The sequence below is a fragment of the Pseudonaja textilis genome, chromosome 3 (genome assembly GCF_049901715.1).
Source record: "Pseudonaja textilis isolate UNSWEBS1 chromosome 3, rPseTex1.2, whole genome shotgun sequence".
Lineage (NCBI taxonomy): Eukaryota > Metazoa > Chordata > Lepidosauria > Squamata > Elapidae > Pseudonaja > Pseudonaja textilis.
This window is the reverse complement of record NC_141992.1, coordinates 25,984,839-26,009,880: the sequence shown is the minus strand read 5'-3', so window position 1 is coordinate 26,009,880 and position 25,042 is coordinate 25,984,839. Positions and strand designations below refer to the sequence as shown.

Below are 25,042 nucleotides of genomic sequence, written 5' to 3'. Positions count from 1 at the left end.
ACAAGAAAAGTCAGTGGGAAAGCCAGATTCACTTAACAACCATGTTACTAACTTAACAACTGCAGTCATTTATTTAACAACTGACACAAAAGAATGTAAAATGGGGCAAAGTTCACTTAGTTTGCTTAGCAGCAGAAATTTTGGGTTCAAATTGTGGTTGTACGTCGAGGACTATCTTTACCAGCAAGATGGGACCACACTTATTTCAAGATGAACTTATTCCAAAGGGCAGATACTGCAACAGAGAAGGCAGACTTTCTGGGTCCCAATAAGTGACACTGTTTAATTGAAGAGACTTAGAGAATTCAAAGTCTGCCAGCACACACTGGACAGACTGAAACCAAGGAAGGTAAGCAATCTCTCAGCCTGGCCCTGTGCTATGTAAGATTTTACAGCTAATAACCAGCACCTTGAATCACACTCAGAAGCAGAGTGGCAACTAGTGCAGCTTGCAAAGCAAGTTTTCACATTGGCATACCAAGACATGCCCATAACTGCTTGTGTTACTACATTCTGGGCCAACTGAATCTCCCTGGTGTCTTGCAAGAGCAGTTTCAGGTACAATGTATTGCAGTAGCCAAATCTTAAGGTAACTAGGGCATGAGTGACTATCTGAATGGCCGCCTAATCAGAAAAGGATGCCACTGGCTCATTAGAGCCAAGCAAAGCCCCTTCTTTACTACAACTGCCACCTGTTTAAGAGTTGTGAGTCCAAAAGGCCTCCAGATAGCACAACACTTCTAAGGAACATCCAAAAATATGGATTGAAAATCTTCCGAAGCAAGAAATCCTAATTTCCACGGGTACTTCATCTTGGTAAGATTGAGTTGGTTCCTTTCCATCCCTTCAAAGCCTCCATTGGTCAGCCCAAGGTAAATGATATAATTGGGTATCATTAGCATATTGAATATGCTGAACTTCAAACCACCAAATGACCTCACCCGTTAGCTTCACATAAATGTTAGAGGGGAGATTGTGGCAAATGCAGAAAAGGAGCCTAGGGGATGACCTCCCTCTCTGCCGACACCATGAACTGGCCATGAAAGAAGAATGAGAACTATAAAATGGTGTCTCCGATTCCCAACCCCCACAGCCAGTTCAGAAGGATACTGTGGTTAAAGTTGTCTGAAAAATCAAGAAGCATTAGAATCAAATATCAGCTCCAGAACTCTGCCACGGATCATTAAGGGGAAACAAGCCTGAATAAGTACTTAAAACCCAGACTGAAATAGTTCTAGTTAACATCCTAGCTAGGTCTGTTTGAAAACAACACACTCTTTTATGCCAGCAAAAAAAAATGTAGTGCTAGTCTCCCTTGATTTACTCTCCTATTGATCTATTTCTATGCTAGCTACTGTTTAATACCATACTGTTGATACTTTCACTTCAAATTCTGTATCTTCTGCCTCAAAATTGATTAAAGAAACCATATTTATTTGTATCAATTTATTTCATTAGCAATAGAACTTAAACTTACATACCACTTCATAGTACTTTAAGTGATTTACAGAGTAAGCATATTGACCCCAACAATCTCAGTCCTCATTTTACCAATCTCAGAAGGAGGGAAAGCCGAGTCAACCTTGAGCCAGTCAGAGTTGAACTACAGGCAGTGGGCAGTTAGCCTGCAGTACTGTGTTCTAACCACTGCACCACCACAGCTCCTAGTGTTAGAATTTATGTTATGGCTTATACAGAAAAATATTTACTAAATGGACTCCCACTGTATTGCTATAGAAAAGGAGTAAATCATCTTGTTGGAGATGGAATCAAAATAAACATGTTTTTGCCATGTCTTAAAGTTACTAATCTCTGGAAAAAATAAATATACATTAATCTGATCTTGAAACAAAGTTTTTTTTTTTTTGGATGCACACCTTTTGAACTACATACTACATGGAAATTAAATGGATTCTTGGATAGATGGATGATGTGCCATCAAGTCATTTTTAATTCCTAGCAACCACATAAATAGGTTTTATATTCTCCATGACATTGCCAGGAGCTTACTATTTAGCATTGAAAATACAAATTTATGGTTTCAACACTCAGCAGATTGAAGACCTGATGTTACTTACATCTTTGAATTGGTGGGCTATAGTTATACATGGACAGTTAACAATATTTCCTTGAAACATGTTACTCAAAATATTAAAATTTATGTTAAAAATCCATATATTTGCATGAGAACACTTTATGTCTACAATTTATCTTGTTATTGCATTTCACTTTCTAAATATTTGTTTTCTCTAATGTTCTATTAAATAAAGCGAAAGAAAAATTAAAATGTATAATTTTCTCATGAGAAAAACATGAAAGATGCTTTATTGGTAGATTTCAGGAGCAGGGAAATGTTACCTACAAGATAAATTTAAATATTCTATTCTTGCTTCATCACTACTGTTTCAGGTTGACGTAACAGAATATTTGGGCACAATGGTGGAAATATTAAAAAAATGTCCCGGGATTAGGGATGCATTGATAAGAAACTGTGTTAATGTAAGATATTAATTGTGTTCCAGGTTTCTCATGGAGCATCATATATTCCCATCACAGAGTTACGTTTTTCTTGTTGCAAACTGTTATGTTGCTTGTGCAGAGCTCAAGCTGTGTTTCTGATCTCTTCAGAGATAACCTCCAGTTGGACTATTTTAAGCAGTATAATTTCCTGTGAAACTGATTTTATCTTAAGCACACATGCAGGCCCACTGGAGGTAAGGAACTTTATCTAATCTGTTTGGTACAGTACAGGTATTCTTCAAATGAATTTAGCAAGTGCATCACTGGAGTTCAGCATTTAGTCTTCAGAAAAACATTAGCGGATACATGAATTCCAATTTTTCTGCCCAACTACAATCATTCTACCAGACCAATTTAATTTTTTTAACCTGGATGTACCTCCTTAGTCTTACAACAGTTGTTTTGGACTGTCCCAATTTATTGCAAATAGAAAATTGGTGGTTTCTAACTCATCTCAAGTTCCTGCTGTTACTCCAACACCCTTGTGGGCAGCCTATTTTCCTGCTAGACAGCCATTTTGTCTTACTCTGCTTCTTGGCTCAAGTCAACCATTAGAAAACAACTACCGTGCAATTTCTAACTATCTTGAGAATGAATATCTTGTTATTGTAGTTTCCACTGTGCCTTACTGTATGTGTGATTTAAAATTTACTTATCTCCTGGTTTTCCCAGTACAGCAACATACTAAGTTCATAGTTGTGTAAAAACATCCAGTTGGAATGTTATTGGCATGTTGTGCTACTATTACCATTCACTGGACTGATGTTCTTTGTGTCCAACTATTATATCAGTCAGCTAAGGGTGTGAGACAAGGTTGAGGATGTTCTCTATAAGTTCTTGACTTATAAAGAAATGGCAATGCTAAATGCATTTCATTATTAGAATGATTATAAGATGGAAAGGATAGTGACATATCTGGGCACTTTCATACAATCAGCTATAAAAAAAGAACACTTTCCTTGACATAGGAGTCACAGCAGCAGCAGAAGGAAGACATTATAAACAGCAATAGCACTTAGCATTTATACTTGTACAGTGCTCCATAGTGCTCTGTAAGCAGTTTACAGAGTCAGCATATTGCCCCCAACAATCTGGGTCCTTGATTGACAGACCACTGTGCCACCAGGGCTCCTGTAAAAAAAAAAAATAGTAAAAAGGGTAAATTCTAGTTCTCGGTTAGACATGGAAGCTAGCTGGTGACTTAACTAGTTCTCTCAGCTCTAGAATGAGGTCAAAAAAAAATCTACCTATTAACTCATCCTGGATGAGTGATGTAACTATGTCTCTGGACTACAATGAACATGGGATTTGGAAGGATGTTCTAAAGGCTTTTTTCATTTAATAATCAAAACCATAAGTTGCCTTTTCTGAATTAGATTTGATTAAATTGTTTTCTTTCAGAAGTTTGAGGAGTGGTTATTTTGGGTTGTTATTTTGCAACAGCCAGGTTAACAATTATACATGACTGATGTCCTGTATTTGGACATGCACCCTTGAATTTTTATGTTAAATAAAAATCTATTCTAGTGCAAATTGGTAGTGACTGAGCCTGGTGAGAATGATTTTGAGTTGGGAAAACAAAGAGAAGTAGGGTATTTTAAAAGGAATGGAGACAATCAGTCTCTGAAATGTTTATATTGTTCTTCCATACAGTGTGCCTCTTTCTTCTTACGAGTTTCTTTTTGTTCTACTTCCAATGCTATTTTGCAATTGGCTGGGCAATTTCCAATGCTACAAGAAAGGTGGTGTTTAATAAAATAAATATTTCCTTCATCCCAAAATGCATGTTGACTTTTACATGAGAGGAAGCTCTGTTATTTTTAAATGAGGTTGCTGAAGGTTTATTTTAAGATACCATAGAGAAAAATGAATTTCTGTTTCTTGAATGTAGGATTCCTATCTCACATCCTTTCTCTGCCACATATTTGTTTTCTAAATTTGAAATTTTATCTCTAGATGACAAGCAGAACTTTAAAATATTGAATTTGTGTAGGGAAAGAGGGAGGCTTAATTTGTTAATGTCTGCTAGTGTAACTATTACCGGTACCAATGGCTAGGAAATAACACTAGGAGACTAATTGCATTCCTGTCCATTTCTGTGCATTACTTGAATGCATCTGGATGACAACTGTGTAAAAATGTACAGTATTCTGACCTAGATAAGATTTTGGCATGTTACAGTAGGACAGTTTAACACACTTCACTACACAGTAGTAAATATTGATGCTTCATGATATTCATTTTTAATTCATTTAAACTTTTAATGTAATTTTGGTTTTGACTTAAGCAGAATCTGAAATCATTGATGGAAGTTCAGGAGATATTGTTTAATGCAGAGCTTATGTGGCTTTGATATATTTGTAATATACAAGCATTTTGCTAATTGCCACCTTAGATCATCTGTCCTAGAAATTGTCTTCAGTGTGCAGTTTCAGTGCACTTACCGCAAAAATTATTATGGAATTGGAATATAATCCCACCTCTATTACAACAGTGTAATCCTTTGGAGGGGCCGAGCAACAATTTAAAAAGTAATAGTTAATATATGAGATTTTTTTTTAAGTAACTAAACCATTGTTATAAATGGAAAGACATTTTCAAATTTGAAAGTTCATTGGAAAGCTTATCTAGCATGTATTCAATTCCATTCCAATATATAAAGATGATTTCATTCAAGTTGTATCTTTCCCCTTCTTAGTTTCAAAGACACACATTTAATTTAATTAATTCATGCTCTTTGCTATTTATTACCGTGTTTCTCACAAAATAAGGCCGGGCCTTATTTTTATTTTTTTGACTCCCCCCCCCCACCAAAAAAAAGGACTAGGCTGTCTTTTCGGGGGTGACTTAATTTCCCCCCTTACATCCTCGGGTGGGCGGGCGGCGACGGTTTGGATGTTGACCTCGGTGTTGGTGGGGCACTTCGTATTGGGAGACCTTCTGCCACCGTTGCTTTCCCTTCTCCCTTGCTGCCGCAGCTTTTATAGCAATGCCGCATTTGGTGCAGCCATGTGTAGCCAACCAGGGCTCCTCCCTGCAACAGGAGCCCGGCGGAGACACTCGGCTTCAGGCGCTCCTGTTGCCGCCTTCCCTTTGCCTTTGAAGGTAAAGCCAATTATTTTAAAAACGACGCCCTACTACAACAAAGCCTCCCCTGCCCAAGAGGGCAGCCCAACCCCACATGGGGAGGCGAATCTCCCGGGGCCGCAGCGCAGGATCGGCCCACCTTGGGAGAAGCGCCCAGCCACCATCCCTGCCTGACGCCGGGCAGAGCATGAAGAGCTTTGCCTGGGGCGCCCAGCGCAGCTGACAGGCGGGCCCTTCCCGGCAGCAGAGCTCTCACCAAGGCAGCGACCGCCTCCCTGCCGGACCCTCTGCTCATCCTGCCAGGGATGCGGGCTGGGTAGAGCAAGGAAAGCGAGCCACGGGTGTGCGCCCACCTGCCAAGCAAAAGAGCTGGGGCGACCTGAGCTTGGGTTCCTTCCCAAGTCCCTCCAGCGTGAACCCGAAGGGGCCACCGGGAGAAGCTGCCCGAGGCAGTGATAGCTCCCACCCATCCACGGACAGGGAGGCGAGGTGATGGCAGTGCTGCTTCCCTGGCCAGCAGAGAGAGCCCGAAGCCACCCATCCTTTCCACCCCTCGCCCAGCCCGTCCCCATCCCCACGCATCTCCAAATGCACCGGCAGCTCCAAATGCTGCAGCGGAATGGGCATCAGGCAGAGGCGCTGACTTGATGGGGCTCAGCTCGGAGGACGCGGTGCAGGCTGTCGCCTTGCCTCCCTGTCCACAGATGGGTGGGCACTATCACTGCCTTGGGCAGCCTCTCCCGGTGGCCCCTTCGGGTTTGCGCTGGAGGGACTTGGGAAGGAACCGAAGCTCAGGTCGGCCCGGTTCTTTTGCTTGGCAGTCAGGCGCACCCGCAGCTTGCTTTTCCGGCTCTGCCCAGCCTGCACAGCTCTGGCGCAGCCCTGGCAGGATGACCAGTGGGTCCAGCAGGGAGGTGTTCGCTGCCTTGGTGAGAGCTCCGCTGCCGGGCAGGAGAGCCTGCCTGTCAGCTGCGCTGGGCACCCCAGAAGAAGCTCTTCGCACTCTGCCCAGCGCCAGGCAGGGATGGCAGCTGGGTGCTTCTCTCGGGGTGGGCCGATCCTGCACTGCGGCCCCAGAAGATTCGCCTCCCCACATGGGGTTGGGCTGCCCTCTCGGGTAGGGGAGGCTTTGTTGTACCAGTAGTAGGGTGTCGTTTTTAAAAGAATTGGCTTTGCCTTTGAAGGCGAAGGGAAGGCGGCAACAGGAGCGCCTGAAGCCGAGTGTCTCCGCTGGGCTCCAGTTGCAGGGAGGAGCCCTAGCTGACTGCGCGTGGCTACGCCAAATGCCATGGCATTGCTCTAAATGCCACAGCAGCAAGGGAGAAGGGAAAGCAATGGTGGAGGAAGGTCTCCTGATACGAAGTGCCCCACCAACACCAAAGTCAACGCAGGCAGCACCATATCCGGGTATGCAACAAAACTACTTCCTAACAGCAAGCCCCCCCCCCGCCATTCCCCCCCATTTTGCATGTTTAATATAGGCCTTAATTTGGGGGAAGGGCTTCATTTGATTTTATGCCGATAAAACATGCTGGGCCTTCCTATTGGTGGAGGCCGTATTGTTGGAGAAACACGGTACTTTTACATTCCAAGTTGCAGTCTTCCATGTATCAGGATCATAATCTGATATTTACCTCTGCTGTTCATCATGGCTTTAATCAATCATGTTTTTTACATATTTGTCAGCAAGATGGATTAAGTGTTGATTATATTTCCTTCCTTAGATTATTTCTGCACCATTTGTAACATCTTCTGGAGTTATCCAACCATAATTTTGCCAAAATAACAGTAATTAGGATTTACACTACTTCAGCACCAGTTTGGTAATGTTAGGAAGTCTCTCTAATATGGAAATGACTTTATCTGAATTCATGATACAAGCAGTATTCCTCACTAACAATAAGGACTATCAGTATCTGACATTTTTTGCAAATTTTGACAAGTATATTCAGAAGCTCAACTAAAACCCAAATAAGCATTTTAAAGTATTTCATCCAGCTAGAATCTTTCTTGCAAGTCAACATACCATTGTTCATATCCCAACTACCAAGAGGTATATGCAATGTAAACAAGAGAAATAAGTCACAATCTCCTGTATTCACAAAATTGTACAGCATGGAAAGACAAAATAAGCACAACAATGAAACAATCTTTTCAAATGGTGTATAGCTTGGAATTCCTCTTTTCTGGTTTTGTACTAGGTTTATAGTAAGTATTTGTCATGTTAATAGAAAAGCTAATCGTGCTTATTTGACAGGATTTTACTGAAAATTCTCTTACAATGAATTGACATTCTGCTCATTAAATCCAGTGGCACAATCTTGAAGGGCTTTCAAGAGCTTTACAAAAAAAGACTTGCAAGAGTCCTGGGTAGACTGCAGTTTACTTACCTTGATAATAGAGGTTCACAGCATATATATCATTTAATTAGAGGATGAGAAACCTGTGGCCTTCTCACTGTTGCAGAAATGTAACTCTTAGCATCCTCACCATTAGGCACTGTTGCTCGCAAATATCACATAATGGAAATGCAGGGGAGAGATAAACAGAATTATATTCCGTGGATTCATTGAAATTTATTATATTTATTTATATTTCATATTTATTAACCACCTATATCCCTTGGAGGGGGCCTCTGGGTGGTGAATGCCTATGACATTCTTCTAAAATGTATTGAAAGCAATTCCTAGAAAATTATTACTTTGATTTTGTTTTGATGCTAAAGTAGCAAATTTGGAACATGCCTCAGCATACTTCCAGTAACAAATAAGCAAGCATGCAATCTGTGATAAATTTTCCCCCATTAGTCATTTTTAATATCACTCAGGAAGAAACGGGAAATGCAGATCAAATGATTAGTACCCAAATCAACTTGAATGACACCGAATACAAGTGCCTGATTTTTATTATTTTTTTGCACTCTGGTGATAAAGTAGGTATTTGTTCACTTCAAAGGGATTAATTTATTTAAAAAGTCATGCTTGAGAGCATGAAAGCCTTAAATGGGGACTGTGAAGTATGGGAACTCTTCTATGTTAAAAGCTCCCATCAATGACCTTCTCAAGCCAGAGAACATTAAGGGGACAGTGGGATATGCACAAAGGACGTCTTGAACAGGAACATCAAGCATGAATCAACACTACTTCCTCTTTTGTTGTTCTTCCAGCTCTTATGAGTGATGATCTTGTGACAAATCGCTTCATCTTGAGCTGTTTATTCAAAGAATGCAAGGAAGACAATGAAGCTGACACATCACCACCAACCTATCTTTTTCTGTCAATAGGACTGAAATGAAAAGAATGGCTGTATTTCTTGGGATAAACTTACTGCATTCATTATGGTGCTTGTGCGCCAATGGGATTTTGTAACTACATCTGTAGATGGACTCAGATTTCTCTATCAACAAATACTAGACAATGAGAACATATCGTTGCCTTCTACATTATTCTTATAAACATGTGAAAAGTGCTAGCACACATGTACACACAGAACTAAGGAGTGATGGGAAGAAGAAGCTATTTGGAACAGGGAAAGGGGCCAACACAGACTTCCCTGAAAACTCATAAAAGCCATGTAGCTTCTTCATGGGCCTGAGGTGGAATTTGAAAACTGCTTCCTTGTAGGAATGGATGCTGTTTCTTCCCCCCTTGTGTTCTGCCTAGTTCTTATTTGTGGGTCCCTAAAAGTTCAGTTGCTTATGGCAACTGAGTGGATTTGCCCATGCAGTTTTCTAGGCAAGATTTTTCAGAAGTGGTATGCCACTGGCCTCCAGTTCTTTTTTGATTTATATACATTTCACATACACGACTCTGGGAAGCTTACCATAGAATGATTTATAAATGAACCAAGTTTGTTGCTCCGTTTATTCAAACCCAGATTTATTCTTGGAACTTATCAATTAGAGAAATGGGAGAAGCTGAGCTTGCCTAGAAAGTACAATTCAGATTTTATAGCACTGCCAGTACTACTCCCCACCCCCATATAAAATTACAAAAAGTCTCAATTCTTTGGTGCCATTTAGTGGTCACCTGGGTTTTTCCAAACCTGATATGGTAACCCAAGCCAACTAGAATGTGGCTTATTTGGTTTAAGCCTAGCACAAATTATAAACAAAATGACTGGTTTTTAAATCAACATTTTAAGCTTGGTATTATATGAAGACAGCCAAATGTGACCTCAGAAATAAATTAATATTGCACCATGATTTAGTGTGATGTGTGAACAGTCAGTATCATTTTCTTTTCCATTAACACTGCCTCTTTGTTTGTAACAAGTGGCCTCTGCTCTAACATGTGCTGGGCCAACTGAAACTTTGTTTTGTTGCAAACATTTAATTGTTCACTTTCTGCCTTTCCTACACATATTAAAAGGAGACAAGTTTGTCTAGAAAGGGGAAAAAGTTAAGCTATTTCCCTGAATAGATGTCATCATTATTAAAAGGCATCTAGGTATGTGTGCATGAGGGAAAGATTGGGGAAAATACAACACCAAAACATACTTGAAAGAAGTGTCTGTTATTACAGAAGTTCTCATTTCTCTCTATAATATATCTGATACTAATCAATAACCTATCGCTCAACTATCTAAAGCCTATGCATGCTTACTCCTCAATAAGGCTACTCTCTTTCAGTGGGATTTACTCCTAATAGATTTGTATGATTGCAGGCAGACAGCTAGATCCATTGATTAACAAGCTGAAAGTAAAATTTCTATATTAACAAAATTTATACCTAAATAACAGAATATAGGAACAAAAAATCATAACAATAGTCTGAGCTATGCTTTTCTCCTTTAAATGGAACTACCCATTTTAATGAGACATCAAGACTCATTAGTTTGGGGGCTTCTGGTTTGAGCTTCTTCAGCGACAAACCAAAATCTGCGATTGTGCGTGGTTTTGATCTGTGCTTGCCACTGGAGCGCCCCGAGTCGGCTGGTTTTGGGGCTAAGCCACCCCATAGAGGTGGTAAAGAGGGGGGAGACTTCCAGCAGGGTTGAGGAGAGCCGCATCTCTCCTCCCCAGCTGGCTATTACTCCCTTTCCCGAAGGCGGTTGCAGTGGTGGTCAGAAATGGCCACCTCAAAGAAGAACTCAACTGGAAAAGAATGTGCAGGAGGAAGATAAGTAGAGAAAGTTTTGGCTGACCAGGTCGAACTGAAAAAGAAACAATATAAGGTACCCTGGAATTTGAATTATAAAGAATAACATTGCTCACAAGGAAGACTTTGAAGCGGCGAATGAGAGAGGAAAGAGAAAGGATTTGGGCTTTCTTCTTTTCTTCCCTATATTGACAACTAAGAGATTTAAGCAAGAAATCAGCAAAAATCCACTTTGACATTAATAGATATTTAAGCTGAAAATAAAATGTCAAAGGGATAATAAAGATTTCTGGATTCTCAAACACTTTTAAAAGAAGGAAAAAAAAAAGGGTGGGATCTGGAAAAATGGAGGAGACCACCTGGAAGTGAAAGGAATTAACAGTGAAACTTTAACAAGATTCCTAAAAGATACATTTTACCTGAAACTTTGTAACAAGAGAACCCCAGGAAGAGAAAGTGGGAAAAAAAAGCAAGAAGAAACAGCTTTGGATTATTTGGATTACTTGGTGATTTTTGGATTTTTGGCTATTGGATCTAAAGGACTAAAATTAATCACTGGTTGTTTAAAAGTTTTTAAAATGGTATCACTCTTGGAAGAATTGAGAATGGAACTTAAAAAACAGAAAGAAGATGCACAAGAAGGAAGAGGTTATTTTGGCTTCGTATTTCAATTTTTAGAAATGGGGATCCTGAACTATGAGAAACAACAAGAAATGCCTGTAGAACAAGAAGGGCGGGACAAAGAAGGAGCCATCTTCAATGACCAAGTATTTCTATGCAGGGAAAAGAAAGGAAAGTGGGAAAGAGAGTGAAAAATTTAAGATTTGAAAAAACAACCCCCCAAAAGAATAGTTTGAAAAGTAATTACAATATTAGGAAGAAACAGAAGAGAGGATTACAGAAGAGAGAATCAGAATTAGAGAGAGAAGGGGTCAAAAAGGGAAGGGAGAAGAAAAGGAAGAGGGAAAGGAAAAGAAATTATAAAGCACAGAAACAGGAAATAGAGAAACAGGGAAAACGTACACAGATTCAGTGTATAAGCCTATTTAGAAGACACAGACATAATGGGTGAAAATTTAATTCAAAGGGGGATTCTGCAAGGGTACATAAGATAGGATTGTTATATTAGAAATAGAAATGAACCTTGAAAATATGAAACAAGTGTGATTAAAATGATAAATGATAGATCACTGTAATGTAATGGAATGTTTAATAAATAAATGAAATAAACTGAGAGAATGGAATGAGGAAAGGAGAGGAACATTTTAATTATCATTAATGTGTTATAAAAATTTAAGTGAAGAGGAATATGAAAGAAATATGAAAAAATTATGGAAATATAAGTGTTCCTAGAAGTATGATATCCTATTGAAACAAACGTTAAAGATGTTAAACATTATAACTAACATTAATGATAGAACAGAATTGGAATAGAATAAGTATTTTATTTATTATTGTTATATATATACTTTTTCTTTAAGAACTTAGTACTTATTTTAAGAATGTACCAAGCAGAATTCGACTGGAAGTTATGTGTTATATTGAATGTTATAATTGTAAAGGCATAAATTGAAGTTTAAATTAGAGTTGAAGGGATAAAAATTAAAAGATGTAAAGGTGTCATACTCCAATCAGTAACTACAGGGGAAAATTTTGTTTAATGAGAAAAGAAAATATGAAATTGAAAGAGGACAGACAAAAGTATAAATATGATTAGAAAGATACTGAAACTTAGAAATATATATGAATATGAATTTAGAAAGGAATAAGATAATTAAAAGTAAGATTGAGAAAACTAAGGGAAGGGAAAAATTATTGGGAAAATGTTAAAATAGTAATAAGATATGGAATAGAACACAAAGATAAATATGAAATTGAATTTGTGTCTGTATGGAGAAGTGATAACTCGGGACCAAGTGCTAGAATACATGTTCCCTTCTGAAACATTCCAACAAGGGTGCCACCACCTGTTGATATAAACTGAAGAAAAAATGATTTAATAGACGGAAATAATAATGCTACCTACATTGAATTCATTTCTTATATGAAAATATAGATAAAATGAAACATAGTTTACTATCTGCCCCATCTTTCTCTGCTCCTTTTGAAGTATAGTCATTGGGCTGCCACTTTAAAGACACAGTGCAATCAGTGCTAAAACAAATATACCACAGTGACTGACTATAAAATACATTAAGCCACAATTTGGCCAATTTGGTTTTAGCTTCATGTGTTGTGCAAACTAACCAATATACATCCTCCATAGCTCATTGTGCTGCTGGAACTCAAAAGAAAAAAAAATCAAGAATAGACATCCAGTGGTGCTTATGTGCCCAATAAGACCTAGAAGAGTGGGCTAAAACCCAACACCACAGGAGTGAGGCCATTAGGATAGAAGATTTCTGTCACCACTTCCCTTCTCTGAAACAGTTTACTCATCCACTCCAAAAGTCCCAAACAATGATAGGATCCTTAAATGACTCATAATTTGATGTCCTTCAGCAGTCATCATTGGCCATGTTGGTCGGTGATTTTCTGGAAGACTGTATATATGTGTGTGTGTGTGTGTGCTCCAAGGCTGTCAGTCATGTGAAGACAAAAGAACAGCCACAGCATAAAAGAAGCAAGCATTCCGCAAAGCCAGAACTGCAAATGCTGCAACAATGGTGCCCACACGTTTGCCCGATATGTGGCAGAACATTTCATGACCGTATAGGCCTTACCAGCCACCTGTGAACACACCATGGACAGTCCACAACCTGTTAGATGTCAAGGTCCTCTTACTATGGATGAACCTCATGTGCTCCAATAGAAGAACTGCATCACCTACAAGTCCAGAATACAAATGACAAAAAGGGCAGTAATCAAATATAATAGCAACAATAGCAAACTAGATAGCACTGAGATATTTGATAACAGTCATTCATTTGGATTGGTCTCTCCTGATGACAAATGCCCAGAGTGATTGTTATCAAATATCTCAGTTTTATGAGCCATTCAAGTAGTGTGTGTGAATGCAGCCAGAAAAAAAAAGAAAAAGCCAGAAAAACAGAAAAGCCAGAAAAAGTAACAGTAGCTCAAATCAGCAGTGGTTGCTGCTGCTGCCGCCACTGCCACACTTTGCCCAACAGCAAAACCAGCGCAGTGTGTAAATGCCCAGAGAGGGGGGGGGGGCAACTCAGCTGACCTTTTCTCTACATTGGGCAGGTGCGCACCTCCCCCATTCTTAAGCCTCCCAAGAAAAGAAGAAAATGAGATAAAGCACAGGCCCGCAGGGAGGAGGAGGAGGCGTCACCCGATAATGGGTGGAGAGCCGTATAGTTTTAAGAACTTAATCCCGCCTCTTACACCTCCCCTCACCGCTTTAATATAGTTTAGGAGAGCAAAGAGGCGGGGAAAGATCTAAGTGGCGCGTGCTAGTATATTCCTCTCATTTTATTGCGTGTGTGAAAAAGCAACCCCGAGATCGTTTTCCGGCCTTCCGCCTGGGATCTTTTGTCTTCCTCTTCCAGGGTCCAGGCGCCTCTGGAGTCGGCCGCGTCACTCCTGGGGCTCCACGGCGAACTGCAATGGTCGATCCACGGCGAGCTCTGCCACCCTGACGAGGTGGAAAGCACCTAGCCCGAGAGAGCGAAGCAAATATATCTGGCTTTCGCTTCACGCCGAGGCCGTGGCGAGCGTGCCATTGGCTCTGTCGCAGGAGAGCTCGGCGGGGCTTCTCGCCACCCCAGCGGTGGGGGGGGGGGGAAATCACACCTCGTCGTGCTTCCTCTCTTCCTTCCAGCCGTTACTGGCCCAGCTCTGCGGCGAGAGGGGTTCAACCCGCCCGCTTCGCACCAAGAGCTCCGTTTATAGGAAAAGGGAGAGTGGGAGAAGAGGAGATAAAAAATAAATTGGAAATAAAAGCGCCGCGAGACAAGGGGAAAGGCGCGCTCTAGGTTCCGGCCTCCGAGCCTTCCCTGAGCCGGGAAGCCCTCCTCGTTCTCATTCTTCCTTTCCCACTCCCGGCTCCTTGTTCCTCTTTTTTCCCCCTCGCTTCCTTTTCCTGGAAGTTCCTTTCAGGATGGGAGGGAAAACCAAATAAAAAAAGGGAAGGAGGCAACGACAGAAAATGGTGCATGGCTGCAAAACGGGAGGAGGACATTTTTCAGGCGCTTCCTGCGACTGAAAAGTTGAGGGGGGCCAGGAGCAGCAACCGGCCGGGACTAAGACGACCCCGCCCCTCCATCCCGCGCCGCCTTCTTTTCTTCCCCGCCCCCGCTCTTCTCTCCTGGGAAGAAGAGGACTAACCTAAAAAAAAAAAAAAAAGCGCTGCCGCTGAACAGAGAAAAGAGTACGCTGGGAAGGATGTTGCTACGGAGTTAAAACGACGAGAAAATTGCCCTTCCCCGTTCCTAACCCCCTCCCCTTTTTATTTTCGCCACCAGTTTCTTTTGGCTTTGGCTCCGGTGCCAAAAGAGACAATTCTCTTTTGTTTGTGAAGTCCCCCTCCTTTTTTTTTTTCTTTCGCCCAGCTGGAGAAAGGAGGAAAAGGCTGGGGAGTCACCATGGCGTCTCTCTTCACCAATGGACCCTGCATCCAAAGTGAAGCCGAAGTGGGTCACCTCTGCCGGAGCCTGGAAGTGGGTACGGTCATGACTCTCTTTTACTCCAAGAAGTCCCAGAGGCCCGAGAGAAAAACGTTCCAGGTCAAGCTGGAAACCAGGCAGATCATTTGGAGCAGGGGGTCGGACAAAATCGAAGGCGCAAGTAAGTGGTTTGCTTTTTAATCCTTGCTTAGTACCCGAAAAACGAGCGAATACAATTTGAGGTAATCCCTGCATGCGGACGCCCGTGATTTTTTGGCCCGACTATCTCCAACCAAACAAGTTTATGGTTGTGGTGGCTCGTTTGAATGAACTTGGAGCTACGTTGAAGGTCTTCACGAGTTAATAAACGCCTTCCCTTCTCTTCGATAGAGTAAACAGAAACGATGCTGAAGATAGTCCCACATCTTTGGCTGCTTATGCCTGTGGCAGGCATTTGTGGTGTAAACACTAGCCTAAAAAAAGAAAACTGGGAGTTGTAGTCTAATTACCTGGTGTAGGCAACCTGCCAGTGGCTTGGCTCTACTCTGTGGAGCTGTTGGCATTATTGTGGTAGAATTGTCCCCAAAGGACTCTGGCCCACTAGACTTTTTGATTAAGATTTGGGTTCAAGTATTTGGCTGATCCTTTCATCGGTTGTTACCTCTCAACCTGGTCTAATGTGAAAATACTGTTAGTCACACAAGACATGGTTTGTAGAATTTGGAGATGTGAGCTGCCTGTGATAGTCTTAGATTTAGCTGGCTCTAAAATTGGATCAGCCCCATTGGTGAAGGTGAGGACTACTATGTCCTGATAGAGTTGTATTTTTTCCATTTTCTTTATAGCCTGTCTAGGAGTTCCTGAGAAGCGCATGGTTGCCTTTTGTAGAATAAACCGTGGACTACCAACCAGCTCTTTCAGTGTGGAACCTATTTTGTATTTCTCTATCATTAATAAACATTGTTTTGTGCTGTTTTGACTGGTCCTACTAAAATTATTTCTCCACAGTTCATTTTAGAGAACAGTTTGTTTGTTTGTTTTTAAAATGGTGTTATGTTGTGTGGAACTTTTTAGTTTCGAACCTTCACTATACTTAGAATTCAAAATAGTTTATGTATTATCTTACGTTCATGCAGTCGATGATGGTTTAAATATCAGTTTCAGTCATTTGAGAGTCCAAATATTCAGGTTCTCCCGCTTTTCAAAACATCAAATGTATAATAAGAAAAATGAATTCTGATGTTTCTGCATATACAGAGAAGTGGATATGTATGTGTAAATGCTCAAAATGGAGAAAGCATGTCCAAATATTTTAAAAATGGAAACTTTTTGTTTACATTTGTCCTAAAGGCCACAACTCATGATTTCTACAGGTAGGTAAAATGTTATCTGAAGACCTATGGTGTGCAAAAGTTGCTTTCAGGTTACTAGATAAACAACCATTATTTGTTTTGCTTTTGAGTGTGTCATAACTAAATAAGCAGAATGGAAGCATTAGAACTTATGTGCAAATTTAATTATTAAATTTATATTAATTATCCCTTGTAAGTTTGCTTGATTTTTATGGACTTATTTTGAAAGGTGAATTTCTCCATCAGTTGTATTACCTTTATATCTCCTGACTTATAGTGCTGCACTAACAAATTTTTATTACTATGAACAAAAAGGATGCGGTGTTCTGTGTCATTTAAATCTGAAATTGCTTTGTAACTGCACTTTTTGACAAACACTACTGCATCTGCCTTGTAAAGTAAAGACAAGCAGAGTTGGAATTCTTTAATATAATTCTTCCTCCCTTTGTCCCTGCAGTGAGGTCATCCATACAAAAAGCTCAGATATTGGATTCCTATGCCAAATATGAGAATTGAGCAGCCTTTTCTCCCTTGTTGCTTTCCTAGAGTTAGAAACTCATTTACAAAGCAAATAGACTTGCATTACCTTGTGGTAGGCTGTCTTAGACCTTTGGAGGAAAAAGGTGATATAAATCTCATGTACATGATTAAATACTTTCAGTTCTAATAGATACATTGTGGTATAGTCTTTGTGGATTAAATTCTGCTTATAAAATGTATGAAGTATTTGGAGGGGAAAGAAATATAAATATTGGGATAAAAAGGTCATGAAATTTAAACCACAGTAGATCTAGGTTACTTCTAGACAGAGGTGCCAAATGCCCATTTTTACATTTCTTGGTTTCTGGATCAGCTACTTTTTTGTGCATGTGCATTTCTGTGAATGTAAGAATATAAATATATATACACGCACATACACATACATACATTCAGACATAATATGTCACTTCACAGCATTTATTGTCAGCCCTGTTTCTGGATCATCTACTTTTTTGTGCATATACATGCTTGTAAATGTAGTGTATGTGTGTGTCACTTCACAGCATTTATTGTCAGCCCTGGGTCTTTCTGTATTGGACTAATACTGATACCCTTTGAAATCTTGAGCTGAGAAATGCGGATCTCTTAAATAGTCTATTAGTAACCAATTTATCAGTCTTGCAAGCAGATATTTTCACAGCTGGATGATGAATTGATTAATTGTACTGTAATCCTTTTTCTATGTTTGTGAGATATGTTTTTAACATTTTTAAGACCCGGGAAACTTGGGTTCTCTGAGAAAGATGTTCAATTTGAGATGAATAGCTTTAGAAGCATCAGGATTCCATTGAGAAAGAGGACAGTGATTGTTTCCCTCTCTGCAGTCAGGTTTTATTCCTCCTCCTTTTAGCAATAAACTTAGCAGATAAAATAGTGTGAGATTTTGTGATTAGTGAGAAAATAATGTTTAGAAACATACATAATTGAATTTGTCAGTGATGCATGCTTTTCTAATGATAACTTGAACAAGCAGCAAATTAAACTCAATGCTTTGAAATCCATAAAATATGTTTCCTAATTTATGTGTAGTTGGAAAGAGTTATAATGATGTGTAGTTGACAAGAGTTATAATGAATTAGTTGAGAGATACTTTAAGTATCTCATAATTTCCAAAATACATGATGCTCAAGGGCTGTATTTGTTCTTACTGACTCACATATCACTTTAATATTTTTAATATTATTTGCTTTTTTTGTGCATAAAGCCTTCCAGAAAGAAAATTTGGTTTATAAATTGAATTGAATGTTTTGCATATCATGCTAACCAAATAGCAAGTATAGCTTAGTATGGTGTTACTCAGAAACCTTGTACTGCAGTCTTATAGGCAAATGGCGTCTCTCTAGCTACATTTAACTACATGACCCAGAGCATTCGTTTTTAAGTTGTTTGATTATTTCTTTTTTGAAAGGGATTCCCTCTTGTCAGAGGTGAAAAATATATACAATGATGTTTTTCAAATGTGGCAGTGTTTAAGATGCTGTCTGGGGAATTTTGGGAGTTTATACATCTTATAATTTGCCAGATTTGAAAAACACTGATATAGAAAATGGCTTGCAGGGTGGAAATTTGTTTTGGAATAAGGAAGAACCCGGGAAACTAGTTTTGAAGCTAAGCTAGTTTCTTTGTGAATATATAAGTTGATTTCATTAGAAAGTCATGGAAGTCAAAGGAAAAATACTCTCCCTTTTCTGCTGCCACAAGGTAGTATTGTGATCTGTGATGCCTGCTGATTAAGTGTGGATATCGATACTTGGTGGTATTATCTGTGAAAGAGGAAATAGTTTTACTAACTTTATCTGGATGAAGATAGGCAGGTCATCCTGAGATACAGTGAGACTTAGCACTGCTTTTTGAGTTTCATTCAGTCTGAGGGTATTTGCTTTCTAGATCTAAATGTGTTTGAGTTTTACAGTATATTTTATAAAACAAGGACTCATCCTCAGTGTCTTGCTTCCTATATTTTAAATTGAAAAGTTGCCTTTCAAAAGGTATCTTCTCTTTCTATAATTTAGATCTTGAGTTGAATAGACTTAAAACACACACACACCCAATAAAATTTACCAATCTTGAAATTAAAGAGAAGAGTGCCTGAGTTTAATAGTTTATACACAATTAAACTAATATAATCTTGATGACATGAATAAAATAGTTTCTTTTAGAAATGAATAAAATTTTGCTGCAGAAAATGAATAAATAGAATCCAATTATGGAAACCAAACTTTTGGATATGATACAATATGGAGAACAGCATATGATCTCATGGACTTGGTATGTTGTTCCAGGTGTATTCAGATCCCCATTTATTATTGCCTAGAATCTCTCCTAAAGGTCTAGCCTTATTAGCATCACGGATTTTATGTGTAAATGTCTGAAGCAGAATACAGTGCAGAAAAAGTAGCTAGATGGTTCTAGTTCTAGGTGGTACACTTGACTCTAGTACAGGAGTGTCAAACTCAAGGCCTGGGGGCTGAATCCGGCCCACGGTGTGCTTAGATCTGGCCCACGCGACCGTCCTGGAAACAGTGAAAAATGGGGCCTCTGCCAGTGAAAACAGCTCGGGAGGACCACAAGCGGCCCTCCCGAGCTTTGCTTTCACTGGCAGAGGGTTGTAGGAGGCCTTCGCAGCTGAAAACTGAGCTCAGGAGCCCATTTTTGCTGGCAGAGAGCTTGGGCCACCATAGCCACCCCCGACACAAGGGATGTTGAGCTGGCGATGCCCACTCTGGCCATGTCCACCCCAGCCCCCTGAGGTCAAACATAATCCTGATGCTGCCCTCAACTGAGTTTGACATCCTTGCTCTAATATAACTGCCAAATGACAAGGAACAAAATTTTCCATCTTTTTCTCCAATAGGCTATTGAGGTTTGTAGCATGACTTCTAGGTGGCTGCCTAGTCAAAACAGCTGCAATTAAATGATTATTTTTGTCCTATGGATCTCAGAAGGAAGCTTTTTTGAGAGATTTTCTGTTTTTAATATTTTTTTAAAATCAGACTGTATAAAAACATAACATGGCCTCTTTACAAGATAGTTTAGATAGGCATGGATTTTGATATTTCTTTGTAGGAAGTAACTTTTGGTCAAGGCTATGAAGGTTTTTAACAAAACATTTCCCCCTACCCTTAATGGCTATGTTGCTTTTGGCTAGAGTAATGGGTACACTCTTTCTTTTTGTGGTATTATATAAACACAAACGTACCATCTCTCTTTTTACATCTTTTCACTTACTTACTGCTCCGCACAGACACAGAAATACACATGCACGATGTCTCTGCTACAAAATAATTTCCCATGTAAAATTTGTTTTTTTCTAAGTTAGTATATAAAAAAACCTCGATTCCTTCTGGAACATGGTAGGGGTTTGGTTTAGTTGCATCAGTTTTGGGTTTTGGTTTTTTTTTGTAAAATGTTTTTCTGGAAAGTCTGGTATTCTTACATATCTATTTTTGTCATTTATTTTTGAAGGATAAATGTGCATTCACGTCATCAATGATTTTCCAGACCCTTGAAAGCAATAGAATGTTTACTTCAGTGCTCTATTTCTGTTCAATTAAAACCTTATAGGATTTAAGTGTGCTCGAAGGTCAATCAGACTGATTTTATAGATCATCCAAATGTAAGTTTAACATACATACATGCCTGCTGCAATGTACCACAATAAGAAAACAATAAAAGTGCAGTTGTTTCGTGATCAGATCCAGATGACTTTAGGAAAGTCAAGCCAAACTCTGAACTATGCCTCGCTGTGTCCTTCTCAAGGATTTCCTTGCTGTGTAAATATTCATCAAATATGAAAAGAAAACTCTTTTCAAATTTTAGTCAGTATGTTATAGCACATTAAAAAGGAGGAGAGTCAGCATCTATCATAAAGTAATAAAGTAAAGTAAAAACTTCTACAGTGAATGCTGCCTAGTTGTATTATGCCGGGCAATTTATATTTATTCCAGGAATCCAGAAGCCAGCGTGGTTGTATCTATTTGAATGCTTTGCCATATGCTCCCAGTATAGTTAAGGAAAAAAGATAACTGACCGTTTGCATTGTTTTATTAAATACATTATGCAAAACTTTTAAAAGTGTTGCTGTGACCTTTTGGGCTGAAGGCCAGTTCTACATTTATTATTCACATCCATTGTAAATATATATTTGTTTTCTTAAGTTTTCGCGGATACTTACATGTATGGTATTCAGCTTTGTTCGGGTATTTTCCCATGTCATTATAGTTGTGCTCTTAAAGTTGTAGCAACATTTCGGCAGAATCTTATCTGCCATCATCAGGCTTCTGTATTGTGTTCGTCTGTGAGTCAGACTTTCACAGCCGTTTCTGTTTAACTACAACTACAACTGCTACAACTTTAAGAGCACAACTATAATGACGTGGGAAAATACCCAAAACAAAGCTGAATACTATATATGTGTGTGTGTGTGTGTGTGTGTGTGTGTGTGTGTGTGTGTTTTCTTAAGTTTTCGCGGGTACTTACATGTATGGCATTCAGCTTTGTTCGGGTATTTTCCCACGTCATTGTAGTTGTGCTTTTAAAGTTGTAGCAACATTTCGGCAGAATCTCATCTGCCAGAAGCCTGATGATGGCAGATGAGATTCTGCCGAAACGTTGCTACAACTTTAAAAGCACAACTACAATGACATGGGAAAATACCCAAACAAAGCTGAATGCCATATATATATATGTGTGTGTGTGTGTGCGTTTTCTTAAGTTTTCGTGGGTACTTACATGTATGGTGTTCAGCTTTGTTCGGGTATTTTCCCATGTCATTGTAGTTGTGCTTTTAAAGTTGTAGCAACATTTCGGCAGAATCTGATCTGCCATCATCAGGCTTCTGTATTGTGTTCGTCTTGTAAGTCGTTCGTATTGTTCGAATACAATACAGAAGCCTGATGATGGCAGATGAACTTCTGCCGAAATGTTGCTACAACTTTAAAAGCACAACTACAGTGACATGGGAAACTACCCGAACAAAGCTGAATACCATATACATACATACATACATACATACATACATACATACATACATACATATATGGATTTTTGGTTATTCGGGTTTTCTCTCATGTAAGATTAGAAGTATCTAGGCAACGTTTTGATTGAAGCACAGAGCGGAAGACACAAGCCTGAAGATGATAAATAAGACTTCATCGAAACGTTGGCTAGATACTTCTAATCTTACGCAGGAGAAAACCCGAATAACCAAAGATCCACATACAGATACCCGCGAGAACCTCAGAAAACACACACACACACACACACACACACACACACACACACACATGCGCAGTGATTGCTCTTAAGAGTTTATTTCAGAGATGATCTATATGAAAGACAGACTGAATCCAAGCACTTAACTGAGAAAAATGTGCACGAGCAGAGACCTAATAAATGAAACTTCTCGTCAATAAATCAATCAAAGCTTTATCTAGCCTCAGAGCCCACTGGTCCTGTAACAATTATCATGCTTGACTGCAAGATTCTTTAAGTTCTTCCATCCTCTGGCAAGCTCTTCATCACTATAGCAACTGATGAAGAGCATCGATGTTTCCATAACAGGAACATTATTTTTCCACAGCATTGAAACCCCAGACACTGTATCTCTCTTGATCATATGGACTAACTTATGACATTTATATTTAAATGTTAGTCAGCTTAATGGCACTTGGAAGCTGGTGGGACATCTTGATATGTCCCCTACAGAATCTACTGGGCATCTTCCTTCAATAATTGGAAAGGCAAACTATGAAGAATTGTCAGCTTCTCTTTGACATATTCATATCAAATGTTTTTTTTCTTTCTGTAGCTGAATAGAGGTGGTGATCTGAGAAATGTGCAGTTGTAAAATTTGGACAACTCTACCCTCTTGTTTTTCTTTACTGTACTTGGGTAGGGAGTGAAAAGAATAGAAATGCTTCTAACTTACAACAAAACGTGGCTGTTGTTTTGAAACTAGATTTAAGCCACAAAGAAGAGGAGGAAGGAACAAAGCTGACAATTACTTTGTTTCTGAACCACTGTGTTGATTTTCTTTCTTCATTTATTCTGTCTGCTGTCAGCAAGATTTGGGATAGATTTGACTAATGCATGTAATTGTCCAAAGACTGTAAATTAAATATTCAATAGTTTAATACCACAATCCACATTATGTTCACAGCACACTATATTTTTAAATGTATAGAGTAGATTCCCTATGTAGCATTTTTTTATCTCTCAAAATATATGCCATAATCAGAGGTCTTTAGCTTTTGCCTAGCAACTCTAATAATTGCAGTTGTCTGCCTTTGAATCATGTTTTCCTGAGTAAAAAGGAGTTTGGAGAGGAATATATTGGATTGAATCCCATTGGAAAACATCAGATTGGATACCATAAATGTTTGGAAGTGCTCCAAGTATTTTATTTTTTTATGACCAAATATCTACAAGCTGTCTTGACCAAGCATCTTATTTATGTATTGGATTTATCTCCCAACTTTCTTTTAAGAACTTAAGGGAGCAATTCTTCCTCCAGTTCTTCTACCAGCAGCCGCATCAAGTATATGGCCTGAAGTCACCCTATGAGCTAATGATGGACTTAATCTTGGCTCTTCTCAATTTTTCAGTCAAGTACCTTAACCATTATTACTTATTAAATAATCACTAGACTTCCTAGTATTGGCACAGTGGTGCAAATGCTGCATAGTTCTCAGAAAAAATCTAACTTTACAACATAAAAGTTGGGAGGAAAATTGTCTTGTGTTATACTTGGAGAATTATTGAAGCTGGCTGTAATATATGTTTGCAAGTCTATAGTGGGAATACAACATTTGTGCTCTTCTAATTGATTGAACCAAAATTAGGACAAATAAGTATATTTTTAAACAGATTGTTTTATTAATCTTTAAATCAATCTCTATAATTATTTTAATTAACATCATCTGTTTTATAGCACTCTGACATTTTGAATCTATAAATATTAAAAATGCCTCAAATGATATGTAAAATATCTACTGGCATTAAAAGGCCTACAATGACTAGTTACAGTCTGTATTTTTCTTGAATGTTGAGTTATCATTAGATACTTCTTTTAGAAAACCAGCTTGATCTAGAGCAGTGGTGGTGAACCTTTTGCACCGAGTGCCAAAATGGGAGCGTGCGTGCCGGAAACCAGAAGAGCAGCTCCCTGACGCATGCTTTGGGGAGCGCCGGAAACCAGAAGCTTAGCTTCCCAGCATGCACCTGCGTTCTGGGGAACTACTCTTCCGGTTTCTGGTGCTCCCGTGCGTGCAAAGACCAGCTGGCCGGCATGTGCATGTGCTTTTCCTGTTTCCAGTGCTCCCGTGCGCGAGAAAAGCAGGAACTCGGAAGAGCAACAGGCGACGGCTGTTGTGCCCGGAGAGATGGCCCTCATGCCACTTCTGGCACTTCGCTATCACAGGTCTAGGGGCTAAGGCAGGATAGGAAACCTGGAGACTGAGTTCTAGTCATACTTTAGCCATGAAAGTTGGCTGGTAACTTTGGGCCATTTATTTCTCATCCAGAGTTACAATCCAGTCAATCAATCCCTGTTGCAGCCAATGAATGAACACTCAGTTGATCTGGAAAAAAGAGGCCCTGAATTTGCAGGAAAATTGCTAGGAAAATTAGATTATTTCAATTTATTACTCCCAAACTTAGAGGATTCCTTTTATAAGAACTTAGAAGAGTCATTTGAAAGCACTTAAATACTGCATCATATTACATAGTCAGGAATCTTATCTTTCAAGCAACTTGGTAATTAATGCACAAGATAAATAATATTTTTGGTATGAAATCTTGGGCAGATTTTATCAATGTCTTATTAATTTCACTTAGATTGTCTTTCTTTTAAAAAGAGATAAAATTTCAGGACTTT

General features: G+C 39.3%; 1 protein-coding gene across 1 annotated transcript in view; it reads left to right on the top strand.

Annotated features, from left to right (window-relative positions):
- Positions 1–14,886: 14,886 nt before the first annotated feature.
- The window catches only part of PLCG1 (phospholipase C gamma 1), a 99,695-nt gene continuing 89,539 nt past the window's right edge, over positions 14,887–25,042 (top strand). The window contains exon 1 of the mRNA XM_026697580.2: positions 14,887–15,455. Within this exon, the coding sequence (XP_026553365.2) occupies positions 15,254–15,455 (202 nt within the window). The 5' untranslated portion in view covers positions 14,887–15,253. The remainder of the gene's footprint in view (positions 15,456–25,042) is intronic.